The sequence below is a fragment of the Prunus persica genome, chromosome G4 (genome assembly GCF_000346465.2).
Source record: "Prunus persica cultivar Lovell chromosome G4, Prunus_persica_NCBIv2, whole genome shotgun sequence".
In the NCBI taxonomy this organism is placed as follows: Eukaryota; Viridiplantae; Streptophyta; class Magnoliopsida; order Rosales; family Rosaceae; genus Prunus; species Prunus persica.
In genome coordinates, this window is record NC_034012.1 from 8,950,717 (window position 1) to 8,969,839 (window position 19,123).

The 19,123-nt window shown below is 37.4% G+C and overlaps 4 protein-coding genes across 16 annotated transcripts; 2 read left to right on the plus strand and 2 right to left on the minus strand.

Annotated features, from left to right (window-relative positions):
* LOC18780852 (zinc finger BED domain-containing protein RICESLEEPER 1) lies at positions 1,703 to 6,040 on the minus strand. The gene is made up of 4 exons (XM_007213539.2): positions 5,681 to 6,040; positions 2,276 to 4,270; positions 2,111 to 2,179; positions 1,703 to 2,016 (listed from the first exon to the last, which is right to left on the minus strand). Exons 2-3 carry the CDS (start codon positions 4,242 to 4,244, stop codon positions 2,121 to 2,123), a joined length of 2,028 nt encoding a protein of 675 aa, XP_007213601.1. The 5' UTR covers positions 4,245 to 4,270; positions 5,681 to 6,040; the 3' UTR covers positions 1,703 to 2,016; positions 2,111 to 2,120.
* On the plus strand, positions 6,999 to 9,777 carry LOC18780348 (NADH kinase). 4 transcript variants are annotated; one of them, XM_007212952.2, is made up of 5 exons: positions 6,999 to 7,147; positions 8,073 to 8,318; positions 8,494 to 8,574; positions 9,028 to 9,179; positions 9,298 to 9,777. In XM_007212952.2, exons 1-5 carry the CDS (start codon positions 7,049 to 7,051, stop codon positions 9,716 to 9,718), a joined length of 999 nt encoding a protein of 332 aa, XP_007213014.2. In that variant the 5' UTR covers positions 6,999 to 7,048; the 3' UTR covers positions 9,719 to 9,777. The 4 variants fall into 4 exon arrangements, with proteins under 4 accessions (XP_007213014.2, XP_020416927.1, XP_020416926.1 ...); XM_020561338.1 differs by having other exon boundaries at positions 7,002 to 7,147; positions 8,064 to 8,318; XM_020561337.1 differs by having other exon boundaries at positions 7,027 to 7,147; positions 8,052 to 8,318.
* On the plus strand, positions 10,201 to 13,144 carry LOC18779764 (NADH kinase). 2 transcript variants are annotated; one of them, XM_007212700.2, is made up of 5 exons: positions 10,201 to 10,437; positions 11,434 to 11,679; positions 11,853 to 11,933; positions 12,260 to 12,411; positions 12,565 to 13,144. In XM_007212700.2, the coding sequence occupies exons 1-5, from the start codon at positions 10,246 to 10,248 to the stop codon at positions 12,941 to 12,943; spliced, it is 1,050 nt and encodes a 349-aa protein (XP_007212762.2). In that variant the 5' UTR covers positions 10,201 to 10,245; the 3' UTR covers positions 12,944 to 13,144. The 2 variants fall into 2 exon arrangements, with proteins under 2 accessions (XP_007212762.2, XP_020418632.1); XM_020563043.1 differs by having other exon boundaries at positions 10,202 to 10,437; positions 11,425 to 11,679.
* LOC18779512 (E3 ubiquitin-protein ligase CCNB1IP1 homolog) lies at positions 13,443 to 18,065 on the minus strand. 9 transcript variants are annotated; one of them, XM_020563049.1, is made up of 10 exons: positions 17,297 to 18,065; positions 17,055 to 17,209; positions 15,769 to 15,876; positions 15,572 to 15,644; positions 15,068 to 15,113; positions 14,877 to 14,907; positions 14,402 to 14,657; positions 14,136 to 14,299; positions 13,616 to 13,856; positions 13,443 to 13,535 (listed from the first exon to the last, which is right to left on the minus strand). In XM_020563049.1, exons 3-10 carry the CDS (start codon positions 15,836 to 15,838, stop codon positions 13,529 to 13,531), a joined length of 888 nt encoding a protein of 295 aa, XP_020418638.1. In that variant the 5' UTR covers positions 15,839 to 15,876; positions 17,055 to 17,209; positions 17,297 to 18,065; the 3' UTR covers positions 13,443 to 13,528. The 9 variants fall into 9 exon arrangements, with proteins under 9 accessions (XP_020418638.1, XP_020418637.1, XP_020418633.1 ...); XM_020563048.1 differs by having other exon boundaries at positions 13,616 to 13,886; XM_020563044.1 differs by having other exon boundaries at positions 13,616 to 13,904.

Consider the following 19,123-nt stretch of genomic DNA (forward strand, 5'->3'; position numbering starts at 1 on the left):
CCACAACCCTAGAAATCCTTCAAAATCTGACTGTTGGAATACACCTAAACTTTTGTGTATTTTTCTTCACCTAATTAATACCAAGAAAAAAGAAAAAGAAATAGTAATTACTGCAACAAGAATAAGATCAGTATGCCAAGTACAGAATCAGATGACATTGAAGACAAAGTAAAAATTCAGGTATAAAAGCACATGCCTTGTAATTCCACCCGCAACCATTAACAAAAGCTTGGCTGTATCTGTATGATATCTAAAGACCTAAAGGCCAAAAGTTCGCAGGAACGACAGCAGAACTAAAAGGAGCTCCTGGCTAATGACCAAACCTCAAGCTCGCATGGGGTTTGGCTTAACCCTAGCCCTAGGCAGAAACGCAAACTTTCCAGCACAAGGGTTCCGAATACTTGTGGCAGAATTAGTAGCGAGGGCATATGAGCCCATTACGAGTTCCAAAGCGACCGAAATGGAAATATGTTGGATTAATGTTGAATGAATGAATTTAGGTTAAATTGTGGTAATAGTCCTTGAATTATACCTCAGTTTTGTATTTTCGTCCTTGAAGTTTCAATAATAGTTGTTGTGGTCTTCACATTTGGTTGTGTTGCGCTTTTGGTTCTTTTCGTCAATTTTGCAAACTTTTATGTTAAATATTGGGATACATTAACCCATGATAAAATTTAAAAATATATATTAAAAACTAAAAAGTGGGAAGAAAAAAGAGAGAAGATAGAGATCAGGCATGAGTCGCTCAATAGCGAGGTTGAGAAGAGGGGGGTGCTGGGGATGGGAGATTAGGATGTCGGGGGTGGGGATGTTCAGGGAGGAGGTCGAGGTGAAGGGAGCAGCACATGTTTTTTTTTTTCCCTTCTTTATTTTATTTATTTATTTTAAAATGGGTAATGAAATTCCTAATCTGCCTTCGGATTTGACAGAAAATTAACCCTATTGACGAAAATTATGAATAGTACAACGCCGGTTCAAATTTAAGGATCACAACAACTATTTTGACATTCGATGACAAAAATACAAATCGGGATATAATTTAAGGACCATTGCTACAAACAATTTAAGCTTGGTATACAAATCTAACTGAAGGTTGTCCCAATGCAAGGAGAAAAGCTTACCAGTAAGTGTCCTCTCTCTCAGATAAAAGCGTGTGCTTGGAGAGGCTGTGCGTCTGAGGTGGTTGTGAATGAAGGTTGAGCTTTTGATCAGTGACCTCCATATGATTTACACACAGCATTGTATTTGATTAGAAATTTGATGGGCAGCCTCAGGAGGATTTCGTGTAGATATTTTCTCTTAAGTTTGTGGTGAAATACTTTGCTTTAAATCTCTAGAAATGAAAGAAGTTGGGATTTAGGGGTTATTATATATAAGAAAGTACATGGTGTGGTATATGAGTTAATGTTAAGACAAAGAAATCAAATGCTGTCGCTTGCATCCCTTCGAACACACTTTGGGTTGGGGCAACAACTGTGCTAATAATCTGTATGGTGCCCTGCCCTGGTCATTTAAACCCACTTCACATTTTGTGTCATTCTTACAAAAGCTTGCAAGCAAGTAAAACCACAACTCTGGATCGACCTATACATGCAACAGAAACCAGTTCTTTAAATATTTGATATTCATCCCGTCATGCCGGCCAAAAGAGTGGAACAAACGGCATGCGGTTAGTAAGAAACCAGAGATGGATAGCAGCCCACATTCTTAAACTCAGCTTCTATTCAATCTAAAACTTGATGAATCATCTTACAAAGAAAGTGTCACACGCTGGCAAATCGAAGAGACATCTTTCAATGACAAAAGAGGTCCCTCTAATTTAAATACAAATCTGGGAATCTAGTTGATGCCCTAAAATTTACATTTAAGCTTGACAAAGAACTATAAGCAATTAACAGGTCTCATGTGATGTATTGACATGGAGAAAGAGATTAGGTTCACTGCCCAGACCAGCTTTAAGTGTGTCAACGGCGATTAGACACCACCGCGATAGAGGCCAATATCTGATCCATCAACCTTCCATGACAAGATTACACCAAAGTTGGTAATCCGACACATATAATTAGTCAAATATATATAGAGAAACACAAAAAACGTAGCACATGCATACCTTTGGAAAATTAACTTGATTCAATAAGTAGTGGTCTAGCAGCAGAATGGCTTGAGAATGGATTGACATCTGATACAAAAAGAGAGAAGAAAATCTTGCAATAAGATTGCTGCTAAGTACAGCTCATATCAAAGACAAAGTAAAATTCAAGTAGAATGCACATGCCTTTTAATTCCACCTGCAACCAATCTTGTGTGCATACCAAAGCCTGCCGAATATCAGGATTCAGTGAGCTTCGACATTGATCAAGAACTCTACCACCAATGCTGAATGCTGATTCTGGTGCAACAGTTGACATAGGAGTTCCCAGAACATCACGTGCCATCATTGACAAGATAGGGTACCTTGGTGTGTGGACCTTCCACCAATTTAATATGTTAAAATCACAATTACGAGGAAAGACTGGTTCCTCTAAATATTTGTCCAAGTCTGATATCACATTCTGGCTCTGAGAAGTCTCATAGAGAAATTTATCAAATCCCTTCAATCGATCCCTAGTATCACTGCTGGTACTAGGTAAGCTGCTGCCAGGCAAAGCCGAACCTTGATCAACCATTGTTGAGCAAATTGAATATGCGTCAAAAAGCTCCTTGATGCCATCAGAAACTTCTTTAATCCTATCAAGAGCAGTACTACCATATATTTGAGAATAGTAATACTCCACCAACTTCATTTTGAATCGGGGATCCAAGATTGCTGCAACTGCCAAAGCCAAACTGCACTTGCTCCAATATTTATCAAACTTAGCTTTCATCTTCAGCGCCATACAACTAAGAAAGTCGTCTGGGCTCTTGCACCATTCAATTAATTGGATGTGAACATGACAAATCTCAGGAAAATATATACTTGCAGTTGGAGATTTGTTGCCTGAAAAGACATTAGTGATTTCAACAAGAAGTTTCAAATAACCTGTAACAAAACTCGTCCATTCCCATTCTGTATCGGTTAAAGATGAAGCGTAGGAAGGGTCATGCTCTTGCAGGAGAGAAAATGCACCCCTGTATTCTAAGGCTGTTTCAAGCATAATGTATGTTGAGTTCCACCGAACTGGGAAATCAAGAATTAATCTCCTCTCACTATTGATTCCAACTTGCTGGGCAATTTCGTTGAACTTCCCTTGTACCACTTGTGAACTTCTTACGTGTTTGAAACTTCCTCGAATCTTTTGTATCACCTCTCTCAATGCTTCCAACACATCCTGCACAATTGAATTTAGAAGATGTGCAGCAGAGCGGATATCAAATAACTGACCATGACCCGCAAGAGGCCTACTTTGGGAGATCCGGTCTTTAATTCTCAGAACAATGTCATCATCGGTGGAACAATCATCCAATGTGAAGGCAAACAACTTACTGTGAATATCCCAGTCCATCAGACATTTGCTAATTACTTCTGAAAGTGAGTCCTCAGTATGAGTAGGATCAAGTGTGACAAAGTTCAGAACTTTCTTTTGTAGCTTCCAGTCCTCGTCAATATAATGTGCAGTCAAACATAGATACTCAACATTTTCTGGAGAAGACCACATTTCAACAGAAAGGTTAATTCTTCCCTGCAAACTATTAATCGCTTGATACACTTGACGTTTTTCTTTCCTATAAATTTCCATACAAAAATGCTCAACGTCATTATTTGGCACAACCTCAAACAATGGCTGAAGGTTCTTAACAAAAACTTTGAATCCAACATGATCAACCATGGTCAACGGGTAACCATGCAATATAATCATACGGGCAAGATCAAGACGACTACGGTCATTATCAAACTTGCCACTTGCAATGGTAACGATATCATCCTTTTTCAGATCCTGATCGAACTTTATGAGTGCTGGCTTCATATATTCATCTTTTCTCTGTGCTTCATCACAATTAATATTGGCAAGGCCAACGGTATTATCTTTTTTCCTTCTCTTTGCTGCAAGTAGTTGAGAAACATCAAAGTTGGATCGTTTTAGACATCGCATTAAATGGTTTCTCAGATGTGTGGTCCCACTATTACTTGATCCACTGAGCTTCTTGTTACAATGCACACAAACAGCATAACATATATCAGCCTTTCTAACCCTTTCAAAATGATTCCAGACAATAGATGTCAACCTCTTTGGTTTCTTGATAGCTGACTCAATGGGTATTTCCATCACATTGGCATGAAATCAACCAAAGTCTGCACATCATATAAGATATAATGATTAAATCAGATAAAACTACAAGATGAATCTGCAGAACCTCAAACATCAATAACTAATAATGTTTATAAAGTCACACAAAAAAACAAAACAAAAAACTTAAATTGCTCCAAAAAATATACTACAGGGACATCATTATGGCACTGAGCACACAGATCCTTACTTCAACAAATAATAGCATATTATTAAGGTCCTATGCCATGGTGTACAACAACAACAAAAAATTGAATGAAAATATGAATGTTTGTGCACATATACTTACATAAATACATAAACATCCCATACTAATAGAGATATTACAACTCAACTGAATCAGGAGATATATACAAAAACAACCACACTGATAGAATCTTGGTGCAAGTAAACCCTTGGAATACAAACTCTACAAGAAGTCAAAATATTCTCGGACAAAAGCCTTGGTAATCTTACATCCTTGGAAATCAGTAAACCATAAATCAATTATAACACACACACACACACACACACACACACACGCATATGGACACCTGTGTGCATATAGACACTGAATCACTACAGGGAGAAAACACTGCATTATTTTGCATTTAAAGTGACAGAGACATTTATCAGGCAGAAGATCAGAATATTAAAGTGGTACGTGTACTCTGATTTCACTAATGGGATCTTTATACATAACCAAGCATTTTTTCTTCATTGCACAATACAAAAAATTGAATCAATTTTGCCCCACAGATTTCAAAAGCCCTGGAAGCATATTTATAACACAACCCACATTATACCAAAAAGACAACATTAAAACCAGTGAATAAAACAGCAAAAGTACATTAAATCTAACAACAGATACTAATTATGTGAAACAAACCATGAAACCTCACAACTTGAATATTGATTCCAACAGAAAATCTTCCGACACAAAATTCCATTGAATAGGAAGCCATAGAAGGTAAACATATAACTGATATGTACTTAATGAGGTTTGACAACACAATAAATTCCATTAAGAGTCAACATTTTGAGTCATATGTTGGGTTAAATTGGCCCATATCACAATTTAAGTGATAAAATCAGTGTCAAATCCTGCTCCTCTATATCATACAAAATCACGAGGCAACCACAACCTCATCACTTAGAAATTCATCAGCACCCAAAAACCAACGTCGAGAAATCAAATTTCGAAGAAATGACAACCAAAATCTCAAATTTCACTCAATAAAGTTTCAACATTTCAGCTTCAATTTCCTAAGCAACAGAACAAGCATATATGCATCAAATTGTGCGATCCGGGTAACACCAAAATCAACCAAAGAAACACCCACGAACATTAGAAATTGCAATTAAAATCTGAACCTAACAGAGTGAGAGGGCAAAAAAAGTAACATTTTCACAGAAATGTTCGAAATTGATCTTACAGAGTAATTGTTGTAATGACTTTGTATCTTCAAAGAATTTCAGGAAATCCGATCGGTGCTCCGGCAAATTGGGGTTGGATTGTGAGAGACCCTGAAGAGAGAAGGAGAGAGTCTGAACCCGAGGTGGCTGCGAGAGAATATGGGTTGGGTCCGATAAGAGTATACCCGGATTGATTAGTGGGTCAACGCATTAGGATATTATTGTAGCTCAACCGAAAACCAATTGAGGAAAGATCCGGACCCGATTGAAGTGAACTAACCCAAGCTTGGATCCGTTTTGGTTATGGGCATCTGGGTTTGGGCCTCAAGTTGATTGATAAGTTTTTTCTTTTTCTTTTTGAGAACAGTTGAGTTTGAGTTTTCTCCTACCTAGGTTATTAATTTATATTTTACACCCTTATAATTTGGCCAAAATTGCATTTTGATTCAGAATCTTCAAAGTAATTCAAAAAGGCTAAGATATTACTTAATTACATATATTAAATTAAAGAGATTGGCGAAAAAAAAGAGTAAAGAAACTAATTTTATATTTTTAAAATAAAACAAAAACAAAATAGGCCACGCGACTATACCACTGAAATCCATATTAGTCGAGCATAGCTGGACGGCTATACTATTTTAAAAAAAATTAAAAACAGTATAGCCGCATGGCTGTACTATATATAAAGCACCGCCCCAGCCTATGCGCCACGTGTCAAACATGTACCGCCTAGCGGCTATACTATTCTTAAAAAAAATAGGGAAATGAGTATAGCCGGTCGGCTATACTATTTTTTTTAAAAACTTTTAAAATCCGGGTATAGCCGAACGGCTATACTATATATAAAAAATAAAAGGACCCGCCCAGCACCAAGGCACCACGTGTCACCGAGTAAGGCCGCTCGGCTATACTATTTTTAAAAAAACTTTTAGGCTATACCTAGGACCCCCAAGCTAGACGCCACGAGTCAAAAAGTCGCCCCTACACTATTTTTGTAAAAAAAAAATTTAAAAAGGTATAGCCGGGCGGCTATACTATTTATATACCAGCCCATCACTTAGAAGCCAGGTGTCAAACACAGTAAAGCCGTACGGCTATACTATTTTTTAAAAGAAATTAGTAAAAACGAGTATAGCTGCACGGCTGTACTATTTATATATAAAAAAATAATTAAAACTGAGTATATCCGCTCGGCTATACTATTTATAGATATAAAGAAAAATGGACTCAGCGACTAGGCCTCACGTGTCAAACAAGTAAAGCCGAGCGGCGATACTATTTATTAAAAAAAAGTAAAAATTCGTGTATAGCCGCGGGGCTATACTATATGCTAAGTCTACGCCGAGCTTTGGCTGGACAATCGTCAAACCTTTCACAGAGAGAGAATAATGTCGAGGAAGAGATTGTTGATGCTGTTAAAACCGATCGACGTTTACTCAGATTCTCAATCAGACGGTCCATCTCGCATCACCAACCCTCACTCTCAGGTAATATGACGCCCTGCCTCTGCTTCTTTCATATTTGAACTGTTTCCTCTATAAGGGTATAGTTAGATTATTCACTTATTCAGCTTAGCATTCCAAGTGTTTGCTAAAATGCCGAAGTTGATTTTAGTTTGAACACTTTGTCTGTCTGCTTTATTTTGTATTTAGCTTTGTAAATAAGAATTGGGAAATGAAGAGAAATGAGAAAAGCTTAGTTCTTTATAATAAAACTAATTTCAATGAATGAAACAACTCCATAATGAGGGTGAAAATGAAATTAGAAGTGAGAACAGTGAAGAGATTTGTTCGTTGTGCCAATTTGTAAGATTTTTTAGTGTGGGTGAAATTTTGTCTTTTTAGTTCTTTTTCTTTGTTATATTGACTTTTTGAATAATAGTTTCATGTATGAGTATGCCATGCTTCAAGATGCCAAATATGGTCAAGTTTTCATGTGTTTAGGCTTGCACAAAACTCAAGTATTTCTTCCTAGGATTCATGTTATATGGATATTAGCCTCTCACCCTGTGCTTTGCATGCTTGAGGCCTTTTCAACAGAACCGAAGTTTGAGAAAACTGTTGGAATCAGTGGAGTGGGGAATAATTTTAAAACTAAACGGTGTGTGAACGTTTGATTTCACTAGTTTAACCATGTAAATAAGAATGCCATACCCGGAAAAGATAAATAGGTTGATTTTGAAGTATTTAAATGTTCCACCAGAAGTTTTGGCATCAAGGTCAGATTACAAAATTTGTTCAATAGATTATCTCTTGGTTGTGGAAAATTTGGCCCGGAATTACAGTTAGAACTTGGACTTATTCTCCAAACTCTTTTCTTCTTTTACACCCTCTTGTTAACAAATTCTCCCACCCTCTACTCTTGAGTCAGTTTTAAACCCTTGTAATTCAGTTTCTTTTGAAGGAATTGCAGATGTTACATCATTTGGAAAATAGGCTAAAGGTGCACAATGATGCAATAAATTTTTGTCAGAATATTTTGTGCCGCAAACCTGTTGAGTGGAAATCTATAGTCCTTAACAATCTATCACAGCCCATCCATGATGTGGATCTTGTAGTTACAGTTGGTGGCGATGGCACTCTATTACAAGCTAGCCATTTCATTGATGACTCAGTTCCAGTTCTAGGAGTGAATTCTGACCCCACACGGGCTGAAGAGGTTAGTTTCTTCTTTGGCTAAGCCATAGAGTGTTAGCCTTTATATTACCATATTAGTTTCCTGAGTTTTGCTTAATCATTGCTTGTAATGAATTCATCTTTTATTCTTTTTCCTGCTTTTGGGGCAGAGACTCGTATATATCAGAGCAGCTTATTTTCCATATTTATTTGGTTAGGTGGAGAAGCTCAGCAATGAGATCGATGCTACTAGAAGCACAGGCTATCTTTGCGCTGTAACTGTCAATAACTTTGAACAGGTAAGACCACGGCATGAATTTGATGCAAAAGGAAAGCAGAATTGAGGCCAGTCAGAGTGTGGTTGCTCTATCCTAGGGTGTCTTTAGAACTAGTCATAAGGAAAGTACTCAATTGATATTTATTTGCTTACAAAAGCCTTCCTGATAAGGTGTTATAAGGCATCTATCTGGTGCATAAAATGACTTTTCTAAAATGGGGTTTGATTAGTGGGGGGATCTGTGTAGCCAAGCCCAATCACTTAGGAGTAAGGCTAGGTGATTTTTTATTTCCAACTCTGTGTGGTTATTCTGCATAACTTCAATATGATACCATTTATCTGTTTTAGAGTTAGGAAGTGAATGATTTGTGGCAAAATCAGTGTTTTTGAGTCTTGAGGCAGGACTTCCATTTTTGGTTGCAACTTTTAGAATTGATCTTTTGAAAATTTGCTCTTTTTTGTTTTTTCTTCATAGGTACTGGACAACATCCTCGAGGGTCGAACAATTCCTTCAAAATTGACAAGGATATCCATATGTGTGAACTCGCAAGTGCTTTCAACTTATGCTCTTAATGATGTTTTGATCGCACATCCATGTCCAGCAGCAGTTTCACAGTTCTCATTCAAGTAAATCCTTATGTTCAGTTAGCATGTATCTACATTTTCCTATATTTGTTTGAACTCCTGAACTTCGCTCCCCACCTAAAAACAAAATAAACTTATAGATAGAGCTCCTTGTCTGCAGAATTAAAAGTGATGACCAGCCATGTTCCCCCTTGGTGAACTCTCGATCAAGTGGTCTCAGAGTGTCAACCGCCGCGGGATCAACAGCTGCGATGCTCTCAGCAGGCGGTTTTCTGATGCCCATCTTATCTGAGGATCTCCAGTTTATGGTAAGAGAGCCCATTTCACCAGGAGAGACCCCAAGCTTGATGCACGGATTAATCAAATCTCATCAATCCATGGATGCAACATGGTTTTGTAAAGAGGGTGCCATTTACATTGATGGTTCTCATGTTTTCTATTCTATACAAAATGGGGATACAATTGAGATATCTTCAAGGGCCCCAATTTTGAAGGTTTTCTTATCTCAACGCTTACAGACAACAGTGAAGAAACTTGAGGAGGAATATTTACAGAAAAAAGAAATACTTTGTAAATACTAGCTGTCCTGTATGTGCTGAACTCATGATTTCTTCTGTCAATAAAATGACTATTTTTTATCTTTATTTAGAATTTTAATTGATTAATTATTTTTTAAATCACCAAATACACACCAACAACAACCCGTTACTGCAATGCATGTGTATGATAAAAAAAAATAAATAAATGGTGATAACAAATAAGAAATGGTCATATTAAAAACAAAAGTAGGGTTAGTTCGGTGTAGGCGGTCCACTGGTAAGTCAATATCATTTTTCATTGGGTTAGACCCCATCAGCAAGTGATCATGTTTTAATTTAATTTACACTTCTTTATTGTTATTTTTTGTTACCATAATTTTTTAATTTAATTTAAACTTCTTTCTTTTTTATGACCCTTGAATTTTTGTTACTATTGCATATGTGAATGAAAACTGATGATTGATGCATAATGATTCTCACACGCATACACCCAATACGTATTATAAGTATACCCTAACAATTGCTCACTGGACCCTTACAAATTACAATTGTTAAGTGAGGGCCTGTTTATGCAAAGTCTAGTCTTGGCCGACCTTTTGGCTGAACAACCGTCATACGCTTCACATAGACGGAGAGAGAGAGAGAGAGAGAGAGAGAGAGAGAGAGAAATGGCGACAAAGAGATTGTTGCTGCTGTTAAAACCGTTCGACGTTTACCCAGTTTCCCAATCAGACGGTCTGGCTCGCATCACCAACCCTCAGGTACTATGACGCTTTTGCTTCTTTCTGATTCTGTGTCCGCTAGAACATGTATCTTATTGTGGACCCTCATATTTGAACTGCTTCCTCTAAAGCGTTGCTAGTTTTGATGATTCAATTGAAATATTCAGCTTAGCGTTCAAGTTGTTGGCTAAAATGCCCAAGTTGATGACTTTGGTTTGGATACTCATAGGTGGTGCGCTTGATTTTTAATTTATTTGTAAATGAGAAGTGGGAAATTAAAGGAAACAAAAAAGAAATTAGCTTTTCTTTATGAAAATATTCAATGAATTGAAAAACTCGATAATGCGAGTGAAAATGGAATTATAAGTAAGAAAAGTAAAGAGATTTGGACGTTTTACCAATTTGAAAGATGTTTTAATGACATTTTGTGGTGTTGAAAAAAATTCTTGTATGAGTATGCCATGCTTCAAGATGGCTTGCACAAAAGCTCCAGTATTCGGCTACTAGTTTCTCATCCCACACTTTGCATGATTGAGGCTTTTACAAACAGAACTGAAGTTTGAGAAAACTGTTGGAATACAAAATGTTGATGTCACTAGTTTGATCCGGTAAACAAGAGGATGTTGTACCCAAAAAAGTTTTGACTCTATCATCGTATAGATAAATAAACTTAAGGACACGATATCTCTTCTGTAGGTATGTCTTGTTTGTGGGAAGTTCGGAAAAAAAAATTACAGTTAAGAATATTCTGTAAACTTGTTTCTTCAATTACATTTTCCCTTAAATGGAGCCTCGAGTGAAGAGCAGAGAGCCATGGGCTTGCTTCTTCTCATAGTGTTCCAGACATTGATTGCCTTGCTATTTCTGAGGGATGGTTTGGTTCCATCTCTTTGTGAATTTTGCAGAGGCATACAAGTAACTCATCTCCTGTTGATTCATCATTTTATGTTTTTGCCCTAAACCCTAACCGTATATCCTTTTGTTGAGTCAGTTTACAACACCCTTATAATTCAGTTTCTTTTGAAGGAATTGCAGATATTACATTACTTGGACAACAGGCGAAAGGTGCACAAGGATGCAATAAACTTTTGTCAGAACATTTTGCACCACAAGCCTGTTGAGTGGAAATCCATAGTACGCAACAATCTATCAGAGCGCATCCGTGATGTGGACCTTGTTGTTACAGTTGGTGGTGATGGCACTCTGTTACAAGGTAGCCATTTCATTGATGACTCGGTTCCAGTTCTAGGAGTGAATTCTGACCCCACACAACCTGAAGAGGTTAGTTTAGCTAAGCCATAGAGTGTTAGCCTTTATGTCATCATATTAGTTCACTTCACCAAGTCTCACTTAATTGCTCGTAATCAATTCATCGTTTTTTAATTTTTTCCTGCTTTTGAGGCAGATACTCATATAAATCGTTGCAGCTTATCTACTGTATTTTACTTCGTTAGGTTGAGAAGCTCAGTAATGAAATTGATGCTAATAGAAGCACAGGCTATCTTTGCGGTGCAACTGTCAACAACTTTGAACAGGTAAAACTCTGCCAATGAATTCAGTTGATTGGAGACAAGTCAGTTTGGTTCCTCATTTCGAGGGTGTATTTAAAACTAGTCAGTACTTGAAGGAAAGGAAACATCTAATGTTCACAAAAGAGTTAGGCATTCATCTTCAACATAAGTTTCTCTGTCATGCTCAAACTTTTAGTTACGAGGAATATTTCCATCAAAATGATCCCTAGTACTACTTCTCTCCAGTAACCACCTTCTTTAAAGGAGAGTAAGAGTTCTCAAAGGAAATCTATTTGCGTGCAGAATCCGTCCTGCTCTGGTGTTAAAGGCATCTCTTTTGTTCTTTTTAGGTACTGGACAGTATCCTCGAGGATCGAGCTATTCCTTCCAAATTGACAAGGATATCTGTATCCGTAAACTCACAACCGCTTTCAACTTATGCTCTTAATGATATGTTAATTGCACATCCATGTCCAGCGGCACTTTCACGGTTCTCATTCAAGTAACGTTCTTTCATGATCTAATGGTCAGATAGCTGTATATTCAACTGGTTTCTTTAGTTAACATGCATCTAACTTTTATTCTTTAAATTCCTCAACTTCCCTCCCCACCTCAAAGCAAAATAAATTTATAGATTAGAGATCATTGTTTGCAGAATTAAAGGGGATGACCAGCCATGCGCCCCCTTTGCGCACTCTCGATCAAGTGGTCTCAGAGTTTCAACAGCTGCTGGATCAACAGCTGCAATGCTCTCAGCAGGCGGGTTTCCGATGCCCATATTATCCCAGGATCTCCAGTATATGGTAAGAGAGCCCATCTCACCAGGAGTGGCCTCAAGCTTAATGCACGGGTTAATCAAATCTCATCAGTCCATGGAAGCTACATGGTTTGGTAAAAAGGGGGTCATATATATTGATGGTTCTCATGTTTCCCATACTATAAAAAATGGGGATGCCATTGAGATATCTTCCAAGGCCCCAATTTTGAAGGTTTTCTTGCCTCACCATTTACAGAACATTAGTGAAGAAACGTGAGGAGGCATATTTAGATAAAAATAAATTAAACATTTTTTGTAAATACAAGCTGTGCATACGTGCGGAACTTTTGTAAACATGCCTCCTCACGTGTTTGTAAGATTTTGATTCTTTGATTTCCAGGAGAAATTTACTAAGTTCAACATAGCTATGTAGACATGGTGAATGTATACAAATGGAATTGTTTTGGTTTCCTCATCATTAATTGGTTGCATACAGCAGCTATATGATCTGTTAAGACTGCAATCCTATATTACGTTTTTTTCCCTCCCACCTACCAATTATTACCAATTAATGAAAATTTTCTGATCGTCATTAATTGCATAAGGGATTTCCAGTGGAGAAGAGGGGAGGGGGAAAGAGTGAGAGGTGAATCAGTTTCCAGCATGCAAACCCTTTGCCATTTAAACTATTAACACAACACGTCCATCTCTGATGTGGGATACTCTCGACAGCTTCACCCAAAGCAAAGGGTCACCACGAAGGCATGTTACGAGAATTTTTTTTTTCCTAAAAAAGAAATTATAGTCATAGTAAACATATCCAGCATGACCTTCAGCAAACAGTGAACTCTCGACTTCAAGCCTAGAACCTGAAAATCCAGGTCATGAAGATTCAGCAATGGATTATTGGCAGCAATGTCAATTTAGCAGAACCAAGATTGAAACTTACGTGAACATCTGGGGACGGTTACGAGAGAGCTGAGGCCTCTTTATTGGGGAGAGTATCAAGTTCCTTAAGGTCATTGAGGGGTTGCTAGCTCCAGTTCCAAACATAGGGTGAGCACCAGCCCTTCTGTTCACAGCATCAACTGGAATAGCAGCTTGTTTTGCCGGTGAGCCAACAGAGATGTCAAAAGGACCACCAGAGTTTGAACTATTCTGTCTTGCTGGCCATATATCCTCCTTTGGCCCTGGAGTTTCAGGAGTGAGAACCGGCCAATCTGCAAGAAATAAGTCAACTGGCTTTCGAAATATTTGAGCCAGCAAAAAAACATAATGCTATGAAGTACTGTTCAGTGTCATGATAGCATCAAACGTCAAAACTTTGTAGTGTTATTTTTCAAAATTAGTATATGGATTTTCTGTACTCTTATACAATATTATTTCTAGTATGTCATGAAATACTATCCCGGTGTTGACAATTAGTCGATTGAACTGTAATTCTGCAACTTTAAAAGGATAAAAGTTACCTTTTCTAACAGCTTCTCTGTTATCCAAGATGTTAGCTTGGTTTGAGAAAAGATCAGGCTCATTTCTTGAATAGAAATTGGTCGCAGGTTGAAGGGCGGATCGTTTAACTGACTCGTACTCACTCCTCAATTGATCATACATTTCATCTAGTTTTCTCTTCTGTCTGGTGGTACATGAAAAGTCAAGAAAATCAATATATTAGGGCCCCAACAATGCAAATATGCCTCAGGAAATAGTATCAGTAGGTGGGGAATGGACACAAGACCTGGATTTCTCTGCAAATTTTTCCTGGAGCTCCTGCTTATCTTTGGACAAGCTTTCAATCTCTTGTTCCATCATTTGACACCTCTTCGCCATTTTCTGGTATGCAGTATGCACCTGTTCCAATTTCTCAGTGAACTTTTCTTGCATTGCTTCACATTTCTGCCGGAATTGAGCTACTATTCTGTTCATCTTGAACTGCATTTCCAGTTCCTTTTGCCCAATGTAAAACATGATACTCCTGTGTGCACTCTTCATTACTAAGAACATTGTTAAGGGAAACATGTACAGACCATTGTCTCTGTTACAAAACAGTGAGAAAAATTGCTTACAATATACACCTTATTTGGTTTGGTCACTCCCTCATAAAAAATGCACCAATGGCTATGTGTTATCCCATTTTATGCTGTTCTTTCCAGATAATGGAGCAGTTTTCAAGTATCAGATTATTAAATTGCAGAGCAAATGGAAAAGGATACATATCTGTGGAGACACTCCAGCCATGGCCATCTGAAACAGAATATGTTAGAATGTTAGCAAGAAATCAAGTTAAAGGATACAGAATGTAAGGAAAAGTAATAGTACCGAGCAGGGGGTAAGATTCCATTGAATAAGGTAATATAAAGTTTGAAGACAAGCTAAGTCTATCCATTTAGGAATGCTTGCTTACATTTACCCATTCATCGTTTGGATTGATATCCACAGGTTTCATAAGACTGCCAAGAATAGAGAACAATGAGATAGGCAGAATTAAATAAGACAACTGCTTTATGAAAGTAGGAAACAGGTTTGCCACATTGTTTCTATTAAAAACCCAAGTATTATTGGTGCCAGGATCTGTCAAATTACAGCTTTCTTTTTTTTGGTAAGATAATAAAACTTGCCTTTTGGGTTCTATCAAAGAATTGCTTAAACTGGTTCTTACAGGAAAATAATTCTGCAGCAACCATTGATGCCAGAAACAGAATAAATTTTGTCTTCAGCATTCATTCCATGTAGTCCATATATTTACACTCTCATATTACTTATTATTATTAACAAAGAAAAAACTACAACCTCTCATTTTATGTTCATGGATGCTAAGCAGACCTGCACACCTAAAAAAGGCCAAGGCTTAAAGAATACAAATTCCCAGACAAATGCTAGATTGTCTAAGATCTTTACCAACTCTTACCTCTTAGAGAGCACTTGATCACAAATGGGACATGCTCCATCATTGCCAAGGATCTTGCTGGCATCCTCTGTGCCTTTTCACACTATTAAGGAAACTTTTATGCAAATATACCAATCAACCCTAAATCCACAAAAAAGAAAAAAGAAAAGTTACAGCTATAAAACTGTAGAGGGAAAATTTTCCTTTGCATAGGATACACAAAAGGTGGCCACAGGTGGTGGAAACAGCTCGCCCTTCTACTTCTCGCCAACACGCATTGCATCTCATTTTAGCCTTCAAAGACAATCTTTAATGCAATGGCATGTCTGGGGCATATAAAACATGTTGATCAACAACGCTATCTCAAGGTTTCTCAACTGATTTATATGCCTGCTGTTATTGGTTTCACATGAGAAACCAGAGAGGCTTGTAGCCAAATAAACAAAGGAAGCATAATATTTTTCCAATTTAGAGAAGATATAAGCATTAGGTGAAGTCATGCTTCAATGACATGGACATACAAAGAAACTACCATAACGCAAATGATGTCTCATGAAGACAAATTAGCAAAAGAAGATACCAGTCTGTTCATAATGGACACAAAAGGCATGATGGTTTTGAAATTCAGAGTAGTTGTTACAACTTACAAACGGGAATTCAAAATTAAAGCAATGAAAGAGAACCTGTCCCAAAAATACAGTTAAGTTTTGAAGTCTTAAGTGACTAGAAAATTTCAAAAACATTGAAAAGCTAAGATGCTAATCTCAAAATTTCAACAAGTATGAAGTTTACAGTTAAGTGGTGCACTCCGTACTACAAGACTTCGAAACAGCGTAGAGATCTGTTATGTGCCTCATCATGTGTACGTTAACTCAGGTAAGGGTAGGATGCTCCTCTATTTAAATCACTTACTCAAGTCTGTTTTGACCGACAACAGTTAGCACAACAAAAAACCATTCCATCAGGTTTTAATCTTATACATGTTAGGTAATTTATTCATCTCATGAAATACTAAACTACTTTAGGTCAGCAATATCAAATATGCCACAAATTCAAAGAATGAGAAGATTGACATGAGCTTCATATGCGACTGTTAACATAAAATTTTAGCCATAGTTGTGTGTTTTTTTTTTCACTTTCCACCAAAACTTTGAACCAATGTCTGAAATAGAAGTAAAGAACTCACTGAGTATTTTATATATGAGAAATATGTTAAATCAATTATGTACAAATTAACAAAAATAGAAGTAAAGAACTCACTGAGTAATTTCTTTTTAAATTACTCTCTTTTTGTTCATCATTTCTACGGCAAAAATATGCAGAGAAAGAAAATACCTTCATGCTCACTGACAATATAATTTCCGAAATAAAAAGCATAAAAATACCGAAGACTACCCATCAATAAGTACTTATTGCATCGTATATGCAAATTCCTTTGATTTTAACGTTTTCTCAGCGACCAAACAGAGAAAAGAGAGTTCTAAACTTGAAAATAGAATCGTACCTGAACGTTAACCAAAATTCTGCGCCAAAACTTTGATTTAGTTGCTTGCGAAGAAAGCGTTCGAACTATCAACATACAGATAGGCTAATTGCGATTTTGCGCTCGTAAAACTTGGCCGTTTCACGGTGTAAGCTCCGATCAGTAAAATAAACTTCCTGAAAACGCCAAGGAAAGTGAAAATTACAGATGACAGGACGAGAAAATTGACGATGAAATCCAAATCACGGCATGGTAAAACTTACAGAGATTTATCGCAAAAGTTGAATTTTTCTTTGTTCTTTTGTCTCTTCCAATTGGAAAAATGAGTTTTCAGCTATACGGAGGGAACTCAGGGAGAGAACTGAAGAAACGCCCTAGGGGTTTGAGAATGGATTTGGCGGGAAATGTTCTTGCTCTGGAAGATTGGTGTGTACGGCTTCTGATTCGAATCAGAAATGGCGGGGACAAGTCACGAGCTCTGGTTTGAGATTTTGTTTATGAGAACGAAACGTTTTTTTTGTGATTTTAAATTCCAAGAACCGTAGCGATATGTACGCCTGGCGATATGATATTCGGGTCGGTTTTAATTGATATGAATGGCCGACTCGAGCCCAAGTCTCTATGAACCTTTTTTTTTTTTTTGTTTTTTTTGGTGAAGAAACGGGCCTAAAGTCCAACAAAAAAAAATAAACAATAGTTCGAGGCTTACAGATTTCAAGTAAATCTTCATTAAGAAAGGACCTAATACTGTCAGGAGGGTTATGGAAGGTTGACAGACCCAACTCAAGACATGAACCCAATTCAGCTAGTTTATCTACTAGCATGTTGCACTCACGATATACATGATGAATAGAACAAACCCAGTTTTTGTTTATATAGTCTTGGCATCCCCACAACATAGCAACAAGAGGATGAAGGTCTTCCACATTTTTGTGAAGAAGGTGTACTGCGGTCGTTGAGTCAGACTCAAGCACAACTGCACTGCAACCTATATCCCAAGCAATTTTCAATCCAAGATAGATGCCCCATAACTCAGCTTCCAAGACTTGTCCTACACCAAGATTAACAGCAAAGCCTCTCATCCACTGCCCAGAACTATCTCTTAGTACACTCCCAGCAGCATTGCGTCCATCCTCACCTTTTCTGCATCCGTCAGTATTGATTTTAATCACTCCTTTATTTGGATATTGCCAAGAGAGCGCAGCGAGAGAGCGGGTGGGTTTTCTAGTTTTTTCAATATTGGCTTGTGTCCAATCTACAGCAACCATAAGAATGACGTGTCTATGAACGTTTTCTATAACTCACCCACCACCTAAACCTAATATTTCTAAAATGATTCTGAATTCTAAAACCCCTAAAAGCGTACATTTATTTTTGATTTGTTTTTAGGTATAAAGTGTGCCCACCATATGTGGGCCATGGGGTGTAGTGTTTTATTTTTTGGTTGAAATCGAGTTTCATTAAATAGAAGGTCAAAGCTAGATTACTATGGGGTGTAGTGTAGTCCTCTACGTTCTTCACCTTATATGGGGTGGAGTTGGGGCTGCTACGGTAATCATCTCGTGTGAAATTGTCAACTTAGGATTATGTATTTATTATAACAAAACAGTGATATTTCTGTTACATGTAAGTTTATTTTGCTTAGTTGAGTGATATTTCTCTTCTTAACGTTGTAAGAGATCCCAAAATCGAATTCTCCTCCCTCATTAATTAAAAAGAAAAAGAAAAAAGATCACATGTAAAGACCATATAGTTTCCATCTCCAATAGTTAAGTGTTGCCAATACTATACTGAGCTTCAAGACCACAGGGATCCCAATTTCTACAAGTACACAGTTAACAGAGGTCCAATTGGGCATGTACAAATTGACCTTCCATACCATGTAGCCCTGGCCTTCTTGAACATGTGGATATCCCAAACGATCACAACCCTAGTTGCTATTTGCTTTTTAATTGTAAAACTCACAATGGTGGGAACTATATAAGGTTCTTCATAAAGGGCCTTATTTTGTATAGGCTAGGCTGTCCTCTCCAAGGAATCTCATTCCTTACTTCATTGAAAAATCAAGAATAAGCATATATCTCGCATTA